The following is a 15999-nucleotide window of genomic DNA, read 5'->3' as shown; positions in this document are numbered from 1 at the left end:
CAGGAATGGGGGCCGGAAGATATCAAGCGTCCCTCGCCCTGGTAATATATCAAATAGGGAGCGCTAAAAAAACAGCGCAACCGGCGCCACCATAGGCCATAATAGGAATTACAGTGATACCAGCATTAGTGAGTAATTTGTGCGCCTTCAGTAGACTGAGCACAAATTTATATAAAAACACTAATTGGGCCACCAGCAATAGCTGGAAGCCGAACTACATCTTTCACTACTATCCATGGTGACCTGGAGGGGGAATAGTACCCTTAACGTCGCTGGCACTTTTGCAGGAGCCGGGGGAGCCGGGTTTTTTTTTAGCTTTACTCTGTGCCCAAATCTCCCGGCGGCTAATCATACGTATGCACAGGCTGACTGAAATCAGATTTATTACAGCAGAAGCATTAATCATTATATTGGAATGCTTGCAATGCAGGGTTAGGTTATAGGTTGTATAATAAACACAGAGAAGTGGGTAAATAGAATTTGATTTTATGGGTGACAATCCCGCTTCAACAAATTGTGAACATAGTGGTGGCTATTTAAGATCTCAGTATTTTTACTGTAGGAAGTTTTGAAACAGGATGATACCTTTTATTGGCTAGCTTAGAGAGAAAGAACAAGTAAGCTTTCGGCTAATAATAAGCCTTCATCGGACTTGATTCCTACATATCAAATATTATTAAATAAACAAAATTATTAAATAAACATAATATTTTTACTGTGCAATAAAGTTGTAAATGGCACATTTTCCACTATAAAAAAAAATGTGAAGAATCCAACCAAGATCATCAAAGGTGGTTACCTCGGTAGTTAGAATCCTCTGGATTGCTAGATGATTAATGTATGGCTGTAGAGCCCACCATTCCAGTGCAGAGTTCCTTTTCAGCTACTGGCCATCCACCCCAACATCTACAAGTGCTTACGGACTGTACATGTGTAAGGAAGGTCTGCTCATGCCCCTTATAGTGAAGATGCAAGCACTTCATTGTATTGGGCATGTGTGGACCTTAGTCGTGCATGCCCAGCCCTGATTCACTCATCAATGGGTGGGAGCTTGGCCAGAAGTAACCTATTTGACTGGCATGAGTCAAAGAGGTATAGAAGGACCCTGTGCTGGAACCAGTGGGCTGTAGGATGATCCTGGAAACCTCTGGACCACCCAAAGGATTCCCACTATGGAAGTTAACGATCTAACTTTATTTTCTCAAGTCAGATTCTCTTTAAAGCATACCTAAACTGAAAAATAATTTATGAGATTGCTAATTGTATGTGCAATACTAATGGTAAATTCAGTAGAACATAAGTAACAAAGGGCCTGATGCCTGACACTGCGGTAAAGTGGCCGTGCCCAGGGAGCGCACGGCAATTTTACCGTTACTAGTGGCTGGGGAGCATCGCACATTAACTCTTTAGCTCAACGTGCATTACCGGGTTAACACACGTGTTACTATGGTAACATGTGTTTCACCGAGTGTTACCGCAGTAAGTCCTACGGCACTAAAGCGTTAACATACGCCCCCCCATTAGTAACGGTAAAATTGCTGTGCGCATGGCAACTTTACCGCAGTGCCGTGCATCAGACTCAGTCTCATATTTTTATTTTCAGTTTTAGATCTGAATTTTTAAGACTGTATTCTAAACAGTTCTGACAGTCTGACATAAGATCTGCTTTTTCAACACAAAAAGAAACCACTTTCCACCACTACAACCTATGAACAGCATTGTTTTCTGAGCCAGATAAATGAAAGCTTTTGCTTTTTATTTACTGTTTAGAACATCCAGCTAAATTTGAATTTCTGCTTGGCTGCCTCATTTGCGCAGATAACATCACTAATTTATTAACACTTCCTATGCAGGAAAACAAAATGGGACTCCAGACAATTTTGCAGTATGGCTAGTACTACATATACCTATGTTTATCTCATGTCACTTCAGGTTGTGTTGTCTCTGAAATTAATACACTTTTTCGTGCTAAAAGCCATGTCCTGCATTTTTGAAAAATTACAGGAAATACTTTGGAAGGCACTAAGTTTATTATTATCCATACTTGTCAGGAGTTGTGCTTTTATTTTCAGGAGAGAAACTTAACCGGTTTGGGACTGCATAAGTTAGAATCTACGCCACATCTGTGGCTTTATAGTTCTGATGTGGTGTAAATTCTGCTCAGCGGCTTCCCGCAGTCCCAAACCGATCACTTCTCGCCATGGCTGCTTCCTCCTATCATTAAATTACCAGTTTCATTGGCTCCTTACCAGGTGATCACTGTGAGCCAATCACAGTGATCACTGAACAGCCGCATGAAAAAGTGTCCTTAAGGGGCCAGAGACTTGTGGTCCGTAATGAGTTAAAAAGAAAAACATTTATTGTATTACAAATATTTAACTTGTAAGATCTCCAGTTCCTTTCTTCAGAGAAAGAGGCTGAAATCCCCTCTTCTGTATGTCTGTCTTGTATAATTACAGTTGTCAATAACTGCAAGTTTGGCTAACGAGGAGAAGTACGTGCTAATTGTTTAATCCATGCCATCAGAGATCTAATTAGATGAGTGGCCACACAGCATTACATTTTAAGTAGCGAATTGGCTTTTTTTTTAGTAATTTTACCCAGCAGGTTATTTTGTCCATCAAACCGTTAACTGCTTCATGCCTGAGGGTGATTCATACCTCACTGACCAGGACTAACATTGATGTTTTGCAATATTTACATTCAACTGTGAATGGAGCTGCAACTGGCTTGTGCATGATCCCAAAGGTTGTACTGCTTTTTGGGGGGGCACAGACAGGGCTTTCTTTTGATCAGATATTTTAGAGATTTGTGTTTTAAAATGGCATTGTTAGCCTCAAAAGCAAATTCCTGTTACCCACTGCTCTGTGTTTATTATGTAGTCTACATCCTGACCCTGCAATGCAAACATTCCAATATGATCATAGATGTGTCTGCTGTGATAAATCTTAACAGCCTGGCCAGTCAGCCTGGCTCCTTTCTGGTACATTGCCAGGGAGAGGGAAGCTTGTTATCTCCCCTCCCACATTCCTGCTCCATGCTGATTGGCTGAGTGCAGTTTAGTGTAACAAGCTGAGGCTGAGAAGGGAAATACACCTCACCGCTCTGCAGAAGCTGCTGAAATACAATCTATGCTGTGCTCACATGTTTACAAAGCAAGCTAGATACGCAGTGCAGTCTCTAGGAGTAAAATAGAGTAAGGGAAAACATTACATTACAATTGGCTTCAGTCATAGGCAGTAAGGATGTAAAATGCGTGGAACAATTTTCTTTTCATTTGCTATATAAAATTAACCGAAATCAAAACATGGACAGTACAATACATATGGTATAGTTAAGTAGAACAAGTATTTATCTACTTATAAATGTTTTTTTTTTCCTGGGACGGTATCGTTGTCCCTGCTGCTTTAATCCATGCTAATTATGTAGGAAAAATCTGGCAAAAATGTGCAACTACTGATTTAAAAAAAAAAAAATTAATACAGATGTTGCAAACCATACCATATATCCTACTTAAAAGTTTAAACGTATTGTACAGTTTTTTTTACCATTTGTGGGATACCAAACACAAGTGATTAGCTTTTTTTGGTCAGTTATGTTGTCCGCTTTGCATGAGTATACCCATTTCCATGCTGTTATAACAGTAGAATTCTGAATGGGACAACTGCTGTGTAACAAAGGAAAGCACTGATAGTCTCCGACTTACATACAACTAGTTGATACGAATGGCCAGAAAATGTAAAATTTAATTATGTGTAAACAAGCGGAAAACATTTTTTTTTTTCCAAAAAGACTGAAGTTTTTGAGAAAATCAATTTAACCACTTAAGCCTATCTGGACGAATATGTTCGTCCAGATAGACTGTGCAGTTGCTGCCTCCTGAGGCGCGTGATCGCGTTTGCGCCTGTCGCCTGCCGTTAGCATAATTGGGAATACAATTCCTATTCATCGATCTAAGTCCCCCGCAAAAAAACCGACGGCCTCTTATCAGAGGCTGCAGTCTTTCTGAGTAAAAAAAAGTTTCCCGTCCTCATTCTAGTTCCTGAAAGCGAGATCGTTCGCTTCCAGGACTTTTTGACTGTGGCCATCTTGTGGCCAAATAGTAAAACTACACCCACATCATTTTTTAATAAATAAATACATTATATTACATTTAAAATTAGCTGTTTATCTCCCACACCAAAATCGACCCAAATAAAATTAACAAAAAAATAAAAAAATTACAATTAAAAAAAACCCAACATAAATACTTACCTAAGGGTCTGAACTTTTGAAATATGCATGTCAAGAGAGTATGTTAATATAATTTTTTTAATTATAAGCTTGTAAATAGTGATGGACGAAAATTGAAAACATGCACCTTTATTTCCAAATAAGATATCGGCGCCATAAATTGTGATAGGGACATCATTTAAATGGTGTAATAAGCGGGACAAATGGGCAAATAAAATACATGGGTTTTAATTACGGTAGCATGTATTAATTTAAAATTATAATGGCCAAAAACGGAGAAATAATGAATTTTTTTCCATTTTTCTCACCCACCCACACCAATAGATCGCCCGCAGATCCGACGTCAGATCACCTCCCAAGTGCATTGTTTACATCTGTTCTCTACCCTAAACACCCACTAATTACCCATCAATCACCCCCTGTCACTGCTACCCATCAGATTAGACCCCTATCTGCCCCTAGGGCACTCAATCACCCGCCCACACCCTCAGAATGCCCTCAGACCCCAGCCCTGATCACCTCGCCAGTGCATTGCTTGTATCTATTCCCCCCTCTAATCACACCTTGAGACACCCATCAATCACCTCCTGTCACCCCCTAGCACACCTACCCATCAGATCAGGCCCTAATTTGCCCTGTGTGGGCTCCTGATCACTCGGCCAAACCCTCAGATCCCCCTCAGACCCCCTTCCGGTCACCTCCCCAGTGCATTGATTGCATCTATTTTCCCCTCTAACCACCCCCTGAGACACCCATCAATCACCTCCTGTCACCCCCCTAGCACTCCTATCCATCAGATCAGGCCCAATACAACCTGTCATCTAAAAGGCCACTGTGCTTATGACCGGTTCCACAAAATTCGCCCCCTCATAGACCACCTGTCATCAAAATTTACAGATGCTTATACCCCTGAACAGTCATTTTGAGACATTTGGTTTCCAGACAGGTTTTGGGCCCGTAAAATGCCAGGGCAGTATAGGAACCCCACAAGTGACCCCATTTTAGAAAAAAGACACCCCAAGGTATTCTGTTAGGTGTATGACGAGTTCATAGAAGATTTTTTTTTTTGTCAAAAGTTAGCGGAAATTGATTTTTATTGTTTTTTTTTCACAAAGTGTCATTTTTCACTAACTTGTGACAAAAAATAAAATCTTCTATGAACTCCCCATACACCTAACGGAATACCTTGGGGTGTCTTCTTTCTAAAATGGGGTCACTTGTGGGGTTCCTATACTGCCCTGGCATTTTAGGGGCCCTAAACCGTGAGGAGTAGTCTAGAAAACAAATGCCTCAAAATGACCTGTGAATAGGACGTTGGGCCCCTTAGCGCACCTAGGCTGCAAAAAAGTGTCACACATGTGGTATCGCCGTACTCAGGAGAAGTAGTATAATGTGTTTTGGGGTGTATTTTTACACTTACCCATGCTGAGTGGGAGAAATCTCTCTGTAAATGGACAATTATTTGTAAAAAAAAAAATCAACCAATTGTCATTTACAGAGATATTTCTCCCACCCAGCATGGGTATGTGTAAAAATACACCACAAAACACATTATACTACTACTCCTGAGTACGGCGGTACCACATGTGTGGCACTTTTTTACACCCTAAGTGCGCTAAGGGGCCCAAAGTTCAATGAGTACCTTTAGGATTTCACAGGTCATTTTGCGACATTTGGTTTCAAGACTACTCCTCACGGTTTAGGGCCCCTAAAATGCCAGGGCAGTATAGGAACCCCACAAATGACCCCATTTTAGAAAAAGGACACCCAAAGGTATTCCGTTAGGAGTATGGTGAGTTCATAGAAGATTTTATTTTTTGTCACAAGTTAGCAGAAAATGACACTTTGTGAAAAAACAATTAAAATCAATTTCCGCTAACTTGTGACAAAAAATAAAATCTTCTATGAACTCACCATACTCCTAACGGAATATCTTGGGGTGTCTTCTTTCTAAAATGGGGTCATTAGTGGTGATCCTATACTGCCCTGGCATTTTAGGGGCCCTAAACCGTTAGAAGTAGTCTTAAAACAAAAATGACCTGTGAAATCCTAAAGGTACTCATTGGACTTTGGACCCCTTAGCGCAGGTACGGTGTAAAAAAGTGCCACACATGTGGTATCGCCGTACTCAGGAGAAGTAGTATAATGAATGTGTTTTGGGGTGTATTTTTACACATACCCATGCTGAGTGGGAGAAATATCTCTGTAAATGGACAATTGTGGATAAAAACAAATCAAACAATTGTCATTTACAGAGATATTTCTCCCACCCAGCATGGGTATGTGTAAAAATACACCCCAAAACACATTATACTACTTTTCCTGAGTACGGCAATACCACATGTGTGGCAATTTTTGCAGCCTAACTGCGCTAAGGGGCCCAAAGTCCAATGAGCACCTTAAGGCTTTACAGGGGTGCTTACAATTAGGCACCCCTCAAAATGCCAGGACAGTAAACACACCCCACAAATGACCCCATTTTGGAAAGTAGACACTTCAAGGTATTCAGAGAGGAGCATAGTGAGTCCATGGCAGATTTCATTTTTTTTTTTTTTTGTCGCAAGTTAGCAGAAATGGAAACTTTTTTTTTTTTACTTTTTTGTCACAAAGTGTCATTTTCCGCTAACTTGTGACAAAAAATAATATCTTCTATGAACTCACCATGCCTCTCAGTTAATACTTTGGGATGTCTTCTTTCCAAAATGGGGTCATTCGGGGGGTATTTATACTATCCTGGAATTCTAGCCCCTCATGAAACATGACAGGTGGTCAGAAAAGTCATAGATGCTTCAAAATGGGAAAATTCACTTTTTGCACCATAGTTTGTAAACGCTATAACTTTTACCCAAACCAATCAATATAGGCTGAATGGGTTTTTTTTTAATTAAAAACATGTTTGTCCACATTTTTCGTGCTGCATGTATACAGCAATTTTACTTTATTTGAAAAATGTCAGCACAGAAAGTTAAAAAAAAATCATTTTTTAGACAAAATTCATGTCTTTTTTGATGAATATAATAAGTAAAAATCGCAGCAGCAATCAAATAGCACCAAAAGAAAGCTTTATTAGTGACAAGAAAAGGAGCCAAAATTCAATTAGGTGGTAGGTTGTATGAGCGAGCAATAAACCGTGAAAGCTGCGGTGGTCTGAATGGAAAAAAGGGTCTGGTCCTTAAGGGGGGTAAAGCCTACGGTCCTCAAGTGATTAATCTTCCTGTTAAAATGGATTTAGAATAAAATAATTCTTAGCAAAATGTACCACCCAAAGAAAGCCTAAATGGTGGCAGAAAAAACAAGATCTAGATCATTTCAGTGTGATAAGTAGTGATAAAGTTATTGGCGAATGAATGGGAAGTTAAAGTTGCTCGGATGCATAAAGTGAACAACACTGTGGGCTGAAGTTAAAAAAATTCAAAGTAAAATGGTTTGTAAATCAGTAAAACAACATTTTGCTGAAGTACACTGAGGGCGCAGTGGGACAGAGGAGTACACTGAAGTCACGGGGACACAGACGGGGACACTGGAGACACGGGGGCATAGAGGAGGTTCAGGGGACAGAGATGACACAGGTTAAGAACAAACCCACGGTCCCGATCTCATTTGTTAACCAGGGACTATCGGTATTCATTTTAGTAGAATTGCCTATGTTATTAGCTCTTTACCACAGATCACTCAATTTTATTGAGTCTTTGAACTTGAAGATTAAAAAAAAAAAAAAAAATCTTTGTTTTGACTTTGTGTTTATCTGAAATACAGCTTTTCATTAACGCATGATTGGACCCAAACCCCTATTAGGAATAGCTATATGTGAGTTGACCTTATAATACTCATAATTTTCAGATCTGCCATTGTATTTGATATGTCTTCCTGTATATAGAATAAATCTGCAGGCACTATGGGACTACCATCATGATCTGTGGCACATAAGAGATCAAAACTTAGCTGAAACTGAACAAGACAAATGCAAGATTGATGCAGACAGCCTGTTTCTGACTGTCTGGTCCTCATAAGTGCATGGCAGGGATATGGCTCTATGTGTAAGCCATGTGTCCTCTACATGAGGAGGCAGGGTGTAGAGTTCACAGGTAGCTGTATAAGCTCAGTCTGATATCTGGAAGCTACTAAGGCAGCAGAGGTTTGAAGTCTGTGTGAATAGGTGAACAGCTGCATAGCATTTTCTTTGTCGCCACAACTTATAATTTATGTGTGTGTGTGTGTGTGTATTATGTATGTTAAGGCCAGAACCCCAAGTCTGGCCATTTGGGGTTCTGGTCGGGCAAAACTTGAAGTGGCCGTCTCGCTGTGGCCAATGTCAGAAATGAATTAAAGTGGACCCAAATTAAAAATACAAGATTTCAGAAATAAAATCTATTTTCTAAATTATAATAATAAATGGCAGCCTTTTTTAAGCTGCATGATGACAAATATTAAATATTTTACATTTATTGGAGGAACCCCTCCCTTCCTTTCAAATTGCCAGGATTTTTCCAGCAAACTGGTGGAGTAGATGGTGTCCGGCAATGGAGGAATTGGTAATGGCTGCCACCTGTATAACCCTAGCTATGAAAAGAGAAGGGTGAAAAGCATGCACTGAAATGATCATAGGTTTGAAGGAGTGTTTATTTATCTTTGTATGTGTCAGAGTGGTGCAACTAAATATTTTTAATTAAAAAAATGTTTGGTTTAAGGTTTCCTGGATTCTCGGTGGCAATGTGACGAATGAAGCTGGCTCCTCGTTTTTGGCTCCTCCCCTTGCCCGCCTTCTATTCCGCTCTGGCAGCCGAGGACACGCGTGTCTCCCAGAGTCATTCGTAGCGGTAGGGAATCTTGCCGTACGTTCCTGCAGAGCGGGTGCTGGCAGAAGCAATGTCTGTAGCCTACCCGCTCTGCTTCCCTGCCACTACGAACAACTCTGGGGGACACGCGTGAATAGGAGGGGGCAGCGGGAGGAGCCAGCGCCGAGGAGCCGGCTTCATTTGTCACATTCCCATCGGGGATCCAAGAAACTGGATATGATCTGTGACATTCCAAATAAATGATGCACCCCTTTGTGACAGTGGTAGCTGATCTCAGTCTGTTATAGTAATGCTGGAAATAAAGATTTTTCCAGGTAAATCCAGGTGCTGGGGAATTAGATATTATCATACCCATTTCTCTTTTTTGTGGTGGGTGGAATTGCTATGGTACATATCCATTAGATACAATATGGTACATACCTTTCCTAGAAGTCAAGATTTCTCACATTCTTGCAAAATGATTGCCATTTTCTTCTTCCTTTTTCCAGATCAGCTTTTCCATGTTCTAGCCATGCATATGAGGCTCTACAGCATAGATGCTGAATTTAATCCATGGAGGAAGCTAACGCAAGTGGTGCAGAAGAAAGACTCACAGTAAGTTTCGGCTTTGTATTTACTCCTTCTGCAGTCACTAATAGTCAGGGACAGTTTTAGGGGAATCCGGGCACTGTGCAAAAGTGAATCTTGGCCCCGTTGCATTTACTAATGAAATGACACGTCATAGTTACATAGTTATTTGGGTTGAAAAAAGACATACGTCCATCGAGTTCAACCAGAGAACAAAGTACAACACCAGCCTGCTCCCTCACATATGCCAGTTGATCCAGAGAAAGGCGAAAAACCCTTACAAGGCATGGTCCAATTAACCCCAAAAGGGAAAAAATTCCTTCCCGACTCCAGATGGCAATCAGATAAAATCCCTGGATCAACATCATTGGGCATTCCTAGTAATTGTAGCCATGGATGTCTTTCAACGCAAGGAAAGCATCTAAGCCCCCTTTAAATGCAGGTTTAGAATTTGCCATAACTACTTCCTGTGGCAATGCATTCCACATCTTAATCACTCTTACTGTAAAGAACCTATTACTGTAAAGAACCCTTTCCTAAATAAATGGCTAAAACGTTTTTCCTCCATGCACAGATCATGTCCTCTAGTCCAGGGTTCCCCAACCTTTTTTGGCCCGGGGACTGCTTTCCTGTCCAAACACTTGTCTGAGGACTGGGTGGGGGTGGGAGGGGCAAAATTTGTCAGCAAATTGGATTGGGCAGGGAACAGGGCTATGGTGCGGGCATATGGAAAACCACTAGGCTTCAAAAACAACCTCAGACAGGCTCAGGTGTTCCACCAGTATTAGGTAGCCCCTCCCCAGTTTAGATGGCTAGATTTGCCCCCAGTGTTATGTAGTCCCCTCCCAAGTATTGATAGCTAAATGTACCCCCAGTGTTCTGTAGCCCCCCTCCCCAGTTAGCTAGACCTCTCCCCAGTGATCTGTAGCTCCCCACCCAGGTTAGGCAGCTAGAAGTGCCACCAGTGTTCTGTAGCCCCCCTCTCAGGTTAGGCAGCTAGATGTTCCCCCAGCGTTCTGTAGCCCCCCTCCCAGGTTAGGTAGCTAGATGTGCCCCCAGCGTTCTGTAGCCCCCCTCCTAAGTTAGGTAGCTAGATGTGCCCTCAGCGTTCTGTAGCCCCCCTCCCAGGTTAGGTAGCTAAATGTGCCCCACGCGGGGTACCACTGCGGGTCTGGCATCTTCTATTTCCTTTCAATTGAGCAGCATGCAGCAGAGAGTTTTTCAGCATCTAGCTGTTCAGAGGACAACTGATGTTGTAATGAGAACAGCGCCACCTATTGACTCTCTGATGCATGCTGCTCTGCTGGAAGAAAAAAAAAAAAAGAGGCTAGACCCGCGGCCCAGCACAAAACACCCCACGGACCAGCAGTGGGCCGCGGACCAGGGGTTGGGGACTCCTGTCTAGTCCTAGGCGAATCGGCGGCGATCGAAAAACTGCACGCAGCTAGCAAAGTGCTAGCTGCATGCAGTAAAAAAAAAAATTTGAAAATCGGCCCAGCGGGGCCTGAGAAATCCTCCTACGCAGGTTACCCCGAGCAGAGCTCGGGATAACCAGCAAGGAGGGTAATGCATCCCAAAATTTTATTAGCTTTAGCTGCAGCAGTTTGGCATTGAATACGATTATTTAACTTGTTGTCGATGAGTACTCCTAAGTTCTTCTCCAAGTTTGATGTCCCCAACAGTATCCCGTTAATTTTGTATGGTGCTTGATCCATTGGTACGACCAATATGCATGACACTACATTTTTCAACATTGAATTTCATCTGCCATTTATGTGCCCATATAGCGATCCTATCCAGATCCTGTTGCAATATGTCCCTATCTTCCTGAGAGTTGATGATTCTGCACAATTTTGTATCATCTGCAAAAATAGCAACATTGCTTTCTACTGCATCTACTAGGTCATTAATAAATAAAGTGAAGAGCACTGAACCCAGTACAGACCCCTGTGGCACCCCACTGCTAACAGTCACCTATTTTGAGTATGATCCATTGACCACAACTCTTTATTTTCTATCCATTAGCCAGTTCCCTATCCATCCACACAGACTCTTCCCCAGTCCTTGCATCCTCAACTTTTGCACCAGACTTTTGTGGGGAACAGTGTCAAAGGCCTTTGCAAAGTCCAAGTATATCACATCTACAGCATTCCTTATGGTGGCCATACACGGTACAATAAAAACGTTCGATTTTCCCGTTTATTCGATCTAAATGATCGAATTGAATGAAAGTTGAAAATATTTTTTTTGTTTCGATCAAGAAATTTGAACGATTATCCCGTTTTTTCGGGAAAAATGATCGGACATGCTGGAAAAATCTTTATATTCGATCTAACGGAATAATCGAACTAAATTATCTAATTGAAAAATTGTACCATGTATGGCCACCTTAATATCCACATTAGCGTTCATTACCTCATAAAGCTGAGCATGTTAGTCAAACAGGACCTGTCTTTAGTAAAGTCGTGTATAGTATCTCTTAGTAACCCCTCAAGTAGTTTGCATACAACTGATGTTAAGCTTATAGGTCTATAATTTCCTGGATCTGATTTTTTGCCCTTCTTAAATAATGGGAAAACGTGGGCTGTACGCCAATTCACTGGGACTCTGCCAGTTGAAAGAGTCTTGCAAAAGATAAGATAAAGGGGTTTATCTATAACTGAACTTAATTCCCTTAGGACCCGAGGATGCATGCCATCCAGGCCAGGTGCCTTGTCTATTTTTTATTTATTTAGTCTTGTCTTCACTTCTTCCTGCGTTAAGTATTTAATATTACAATTGGAAGATTGAGACTCTTCTGCCTCTGTAATTTGCAACAGTGATGTTTCCCTTGTGAAGACAGAAGCAAAGAAAGCATTTAATATCTCTGCCTTACCTTGGTCATCCATCATTGAGTTCCCACCCTCAAACTTTAGGAGTCCGATACAGTCAACCTTTCTTTTTTTAGAGTTGATGTATTTGTAAAACTTCTTTGGGTTAGATTTGATATCTCTAGCGATTTGATTTTCAGCTTCAATCTTTACCAGCCTAATTTTTTATCTTTACAATTTTTATTGCACTCCTTATAATTGCTTAGTGCAGCCTCGGTCCCCTCCTGTTTAAGGACCTTATAGGCATTCTTTTTCCTCTTCATTTTATCTCTAACCTTTCTATTCATCCATAGAGGCCTTTTTTATTCATAGATGTTTTGTTTCCATATGGGATATACATACTACAATATTGATTGAGAATAAGTTTAAAAACTTGCCATTTCCCTTCAGTGTCATTCCATTGCAGTATATTATCCCAGTTCACCAAACTTAGTGCCTGCCTGAGTTGATTGAACTTGGCTTTTCTAAAATTCATAATTTTAGTGGTCCCGCTACGCCCCGCGGCCTTTGTCACCAGATCATACGTTATCATGTTGTGATCACTATTTCCCAAATGTTCTTGAACCTGCACATTTGATACATTATCTGTCTATTTGAAATGATCAAATCCAGTAACGCATTCCCCCTAGTTGGTTCCGTTACCATTTGAGTCAGGTAACTGTCCAGTAGTGTTACCAGAAATCTGCTGCTTTTACCAGAATGGGTAGCCTCAATACACAGTAATCACAGTAAGAGTGATTAAGATGTGGAATGCATTGCCACAGGAAGTAGTTATGGCAAATTCTATACCTGCATTTAAAGGGGGCTTAGATGCTTTCCTTGCATTGAAAGACATCCATGGCTACAATTACTAGGAATGCCCAATGATGTTGATCCAGGGATTTTATCTGATTGCCATCTGGAGTCAGGAAGGATTTTTTTTCCCTTTTGGGGTTAATTGGACCATGCCTTGTAAGGGTTTTTTGCATTCCTCTGGATCAACAGGGATATGTGAGGGAGCAGGCTGGTGTTGTACTTTATTCTCTTGTTGAACTCGAGGGACGTATGTCTTTTTCAACCCAAGAAACTATGTAACTATGTAATACTCCAGTCAATGTCTGGAAAGTTGATGTCACCCATAACTATGACCTCATTTTTACTTGCAGCTTTTTCAATCTTCTGTAGTAGTTGCAGTTCTGCAGCTTCATGAATCTGTGGTGGCCTGTGGCATACCCCAATAAGCAATTGGCAACCTTTATTTCCACCATGAATATTTACCCAAACGGACTCCACATCTTCACAATCGTCATCCATCTCATCATTCAGGACAGCTGTTAGAGAGTTCTTAACAAAGAGACAAACCCCTCCACCTTTTTTCCATCTTCTATCCTTCCTAAACACATTGCATCCCTCTAAATTTGCTATCCAGTCATGGCTTTCATCCATCCATGTCTCTGTTATTCCCACAATGTCATAGCCTTTGTCAATCATAATTAACTCTAGTTCATCCATTTTATTTGTAAGGCTCCTAGCATTGGTTACCATGCACTTTATATTTTTACCACCACACTTTCCAATTTTGGTTACATGAAATGGGCTACTTGAAGTTTTACCAGCCTTCTTACTCTTTACACTGTCCCCACCCCCTCTCCACCCCCCCATAATGTTAGGCTCCCACTGTCTTTTTACCTTATCTTGTCAACATATTGAGACTTTACCCTCCCGCCTCCCCCCAGATCCTAAATTAAAATCTCCAACCGTTTAGCCATCTTCTCCCCCAATGCAGCGGCACCCTCCCCATTAAGGTGCAGCCCATCCCTGCTGTAGAACCTGTAGCCCAGGGCTCCCCAACCCTGTCCTCAAGGCCCACCAACAGTACATGTTTCGCAGGAAACCACAAGCATGCACAGGGGAGGTAATTGGTGTCTCAGCAGAGCTGATTACCTACCTGTCTGGATTTTCACAAAACGTGCACTGTTGATGGGCCTTAAGGACAGGGTTGGGGAGTCCTGCTGTAGCTGACTGTAAAGTCCGCCCAGTTCTCCAGGAACCCAACCCCCCCCCCCCCTTCCTACACCAATTTCCCACCTACTTATTTAACTCCCTAAGCTCCCTCTGTCTCTCAGATGTAGCGCGTGGCACTTTCAGTATTTCAGAAAACACCACCTTGGAGGTCCTTGCTTTAAGTTTATCTCCAAGTACTGTATAGTCTGGCGTATAAGACTACTTTTTAACCCTTGAAAATCTTTAGAAAAGTCAGGGGTCATCTTATACGCCGGATGTCATTGATGCCGGGGGATAAGCCCTATCCTGTTACCGCCTCTCAGATCTCGCTGCTGAGGACTGCAGTGAAGTGGTGCAGGCGCACATGTGCGAGATGTGAGAGGCAGAGATGGAGGTAAATAGGATACAAGGGTGGGCCAGAAGGGTGAAAGAGGCATGTTTTATGGGCACATCGCAATCTATTCTTCCATGCCACTCTGATAAACCGGTAGACAAGGAGAGCTGACCAATCCAACTAGTCAATCGCCTATATACTGGGTACCACATACAGTACAGACACACTATCTGTTCATACATAGCACCAGTATATGATGTTTTTTTTTATTTTTTTTCGGTGTGTGTTGGAGGAGGGGGTAGTCTTATAGGGCGAAATTATCCCAAACTCTATATTTTTACTGCAAAAGTTGGGGATCGTCTTATAGCCCCAGTCGTCGTATATGCCGGAATATACGGTACCTGAAAATCATTTTTGAGGACCCTCCGTCTCCCACTAACTTGTCATTAGTGCCAGTTTGTACCATGACAGCCGGGTCTTCCCCAGCCCCACCCAATAATCTGTCAATTTGTTCCGAACTTCTCCATCCAGTACAGCAATAAAGTTGCTAAACAGTCCGATAAGCCGACTGAGGGCTTCAGCACATTTATGCACTTCTGAACATTTTTCTGCAACAATTCAGTTAAATACAATTGCTATAAAAAATGTACATGCTGCACGTGTGCTGTAATAAAGCAGAAACTTCATGCTGAAAATACAGTCTTTAAATGCCATTATGTGTGCAACCATAATTCCCCCTGACAACCCCCCCCCCCCCCCCCCCCCTTGTTTTGAGCACTAGATGTATCTTTGGTTTTATAGAATGCTTTGGTTTTATAGAATGCTGGTGGCAGTGCTATAAAGGCATCTATTTAGTTACAGGTCTGACAGTGGGTGGCACCGCCTTTGACATGGGAGACCAGGGTTCGAATCCTGGCCAGGGTCTGTACCTATTCAGTAAGGAGTTCAAGGCAAGACTCCCTAACACTGCAGGGTGGCCTCCTGAGCGCGGCCCAGTGGCTGCAGCTCTTGAGCGCTTTGAGTCCGACAGAAGAAAAGCGATATACAAATGTTCAGAATATTATTATATAACCCACCCTCCTAATTCCAATATGTTAATCTGGAAATCACAGTGTTTATAGATTATCATAGCTACACATAGCGGCCATGGTTTTTCCCATAAATTGCTCACTCAGGCAGTGTTCATCTCACTGGAGAAGGGTGTGCTGTGCACTGC

General features: G+C 41.8%; 1 protein-coding gene across 8 annotated transcripts in view; it reads left to right on the top strand.

The window, feature by feature from the left end:
• Nucleotides 1-15999, top strand: part of UBR3 (ubiquitin protein ligase E3 component n-recognin 3) — a 329771-nt gene that overhangs the window by 259553 nt on the left and 54219 nt on the right. For all 8 annotated transcript variants that reach the window (XM_068245563.1, XM_068245562.1, XM_068245559.1 and 5 more), the window contains one exon: nt 9518-9623. In XM_068245563.1, the coding sequence (XP_068101664.1) occupies nt 9518-9623 (106 nt within the window). The remainder of the gene's footprint in view (nt 1-9517; nt 9624-15999) is intronic.

This window comes from Hyperolius riggenbachi, chromosome 7, assembly GCF_040937935.1.
Source record: "Hyperolius riggenbachi isolate aHypRig1 chromosome 7, aHypRig1.pri, whole genome shotgun sequence".
Classification (NCBI taxonomy): domain Eukaryota; kingdom Metazoa; phylum Chordata; class Amphibia; order Anura; family Hyperoliidae; genus Hyperolius; species Hyperolius riggenbachi.
The sequence above is the reverse complement of the archived record's forward strand: the minus strand, read 5'-3'. Positions and strand labels throughout refer to the sequence as shown.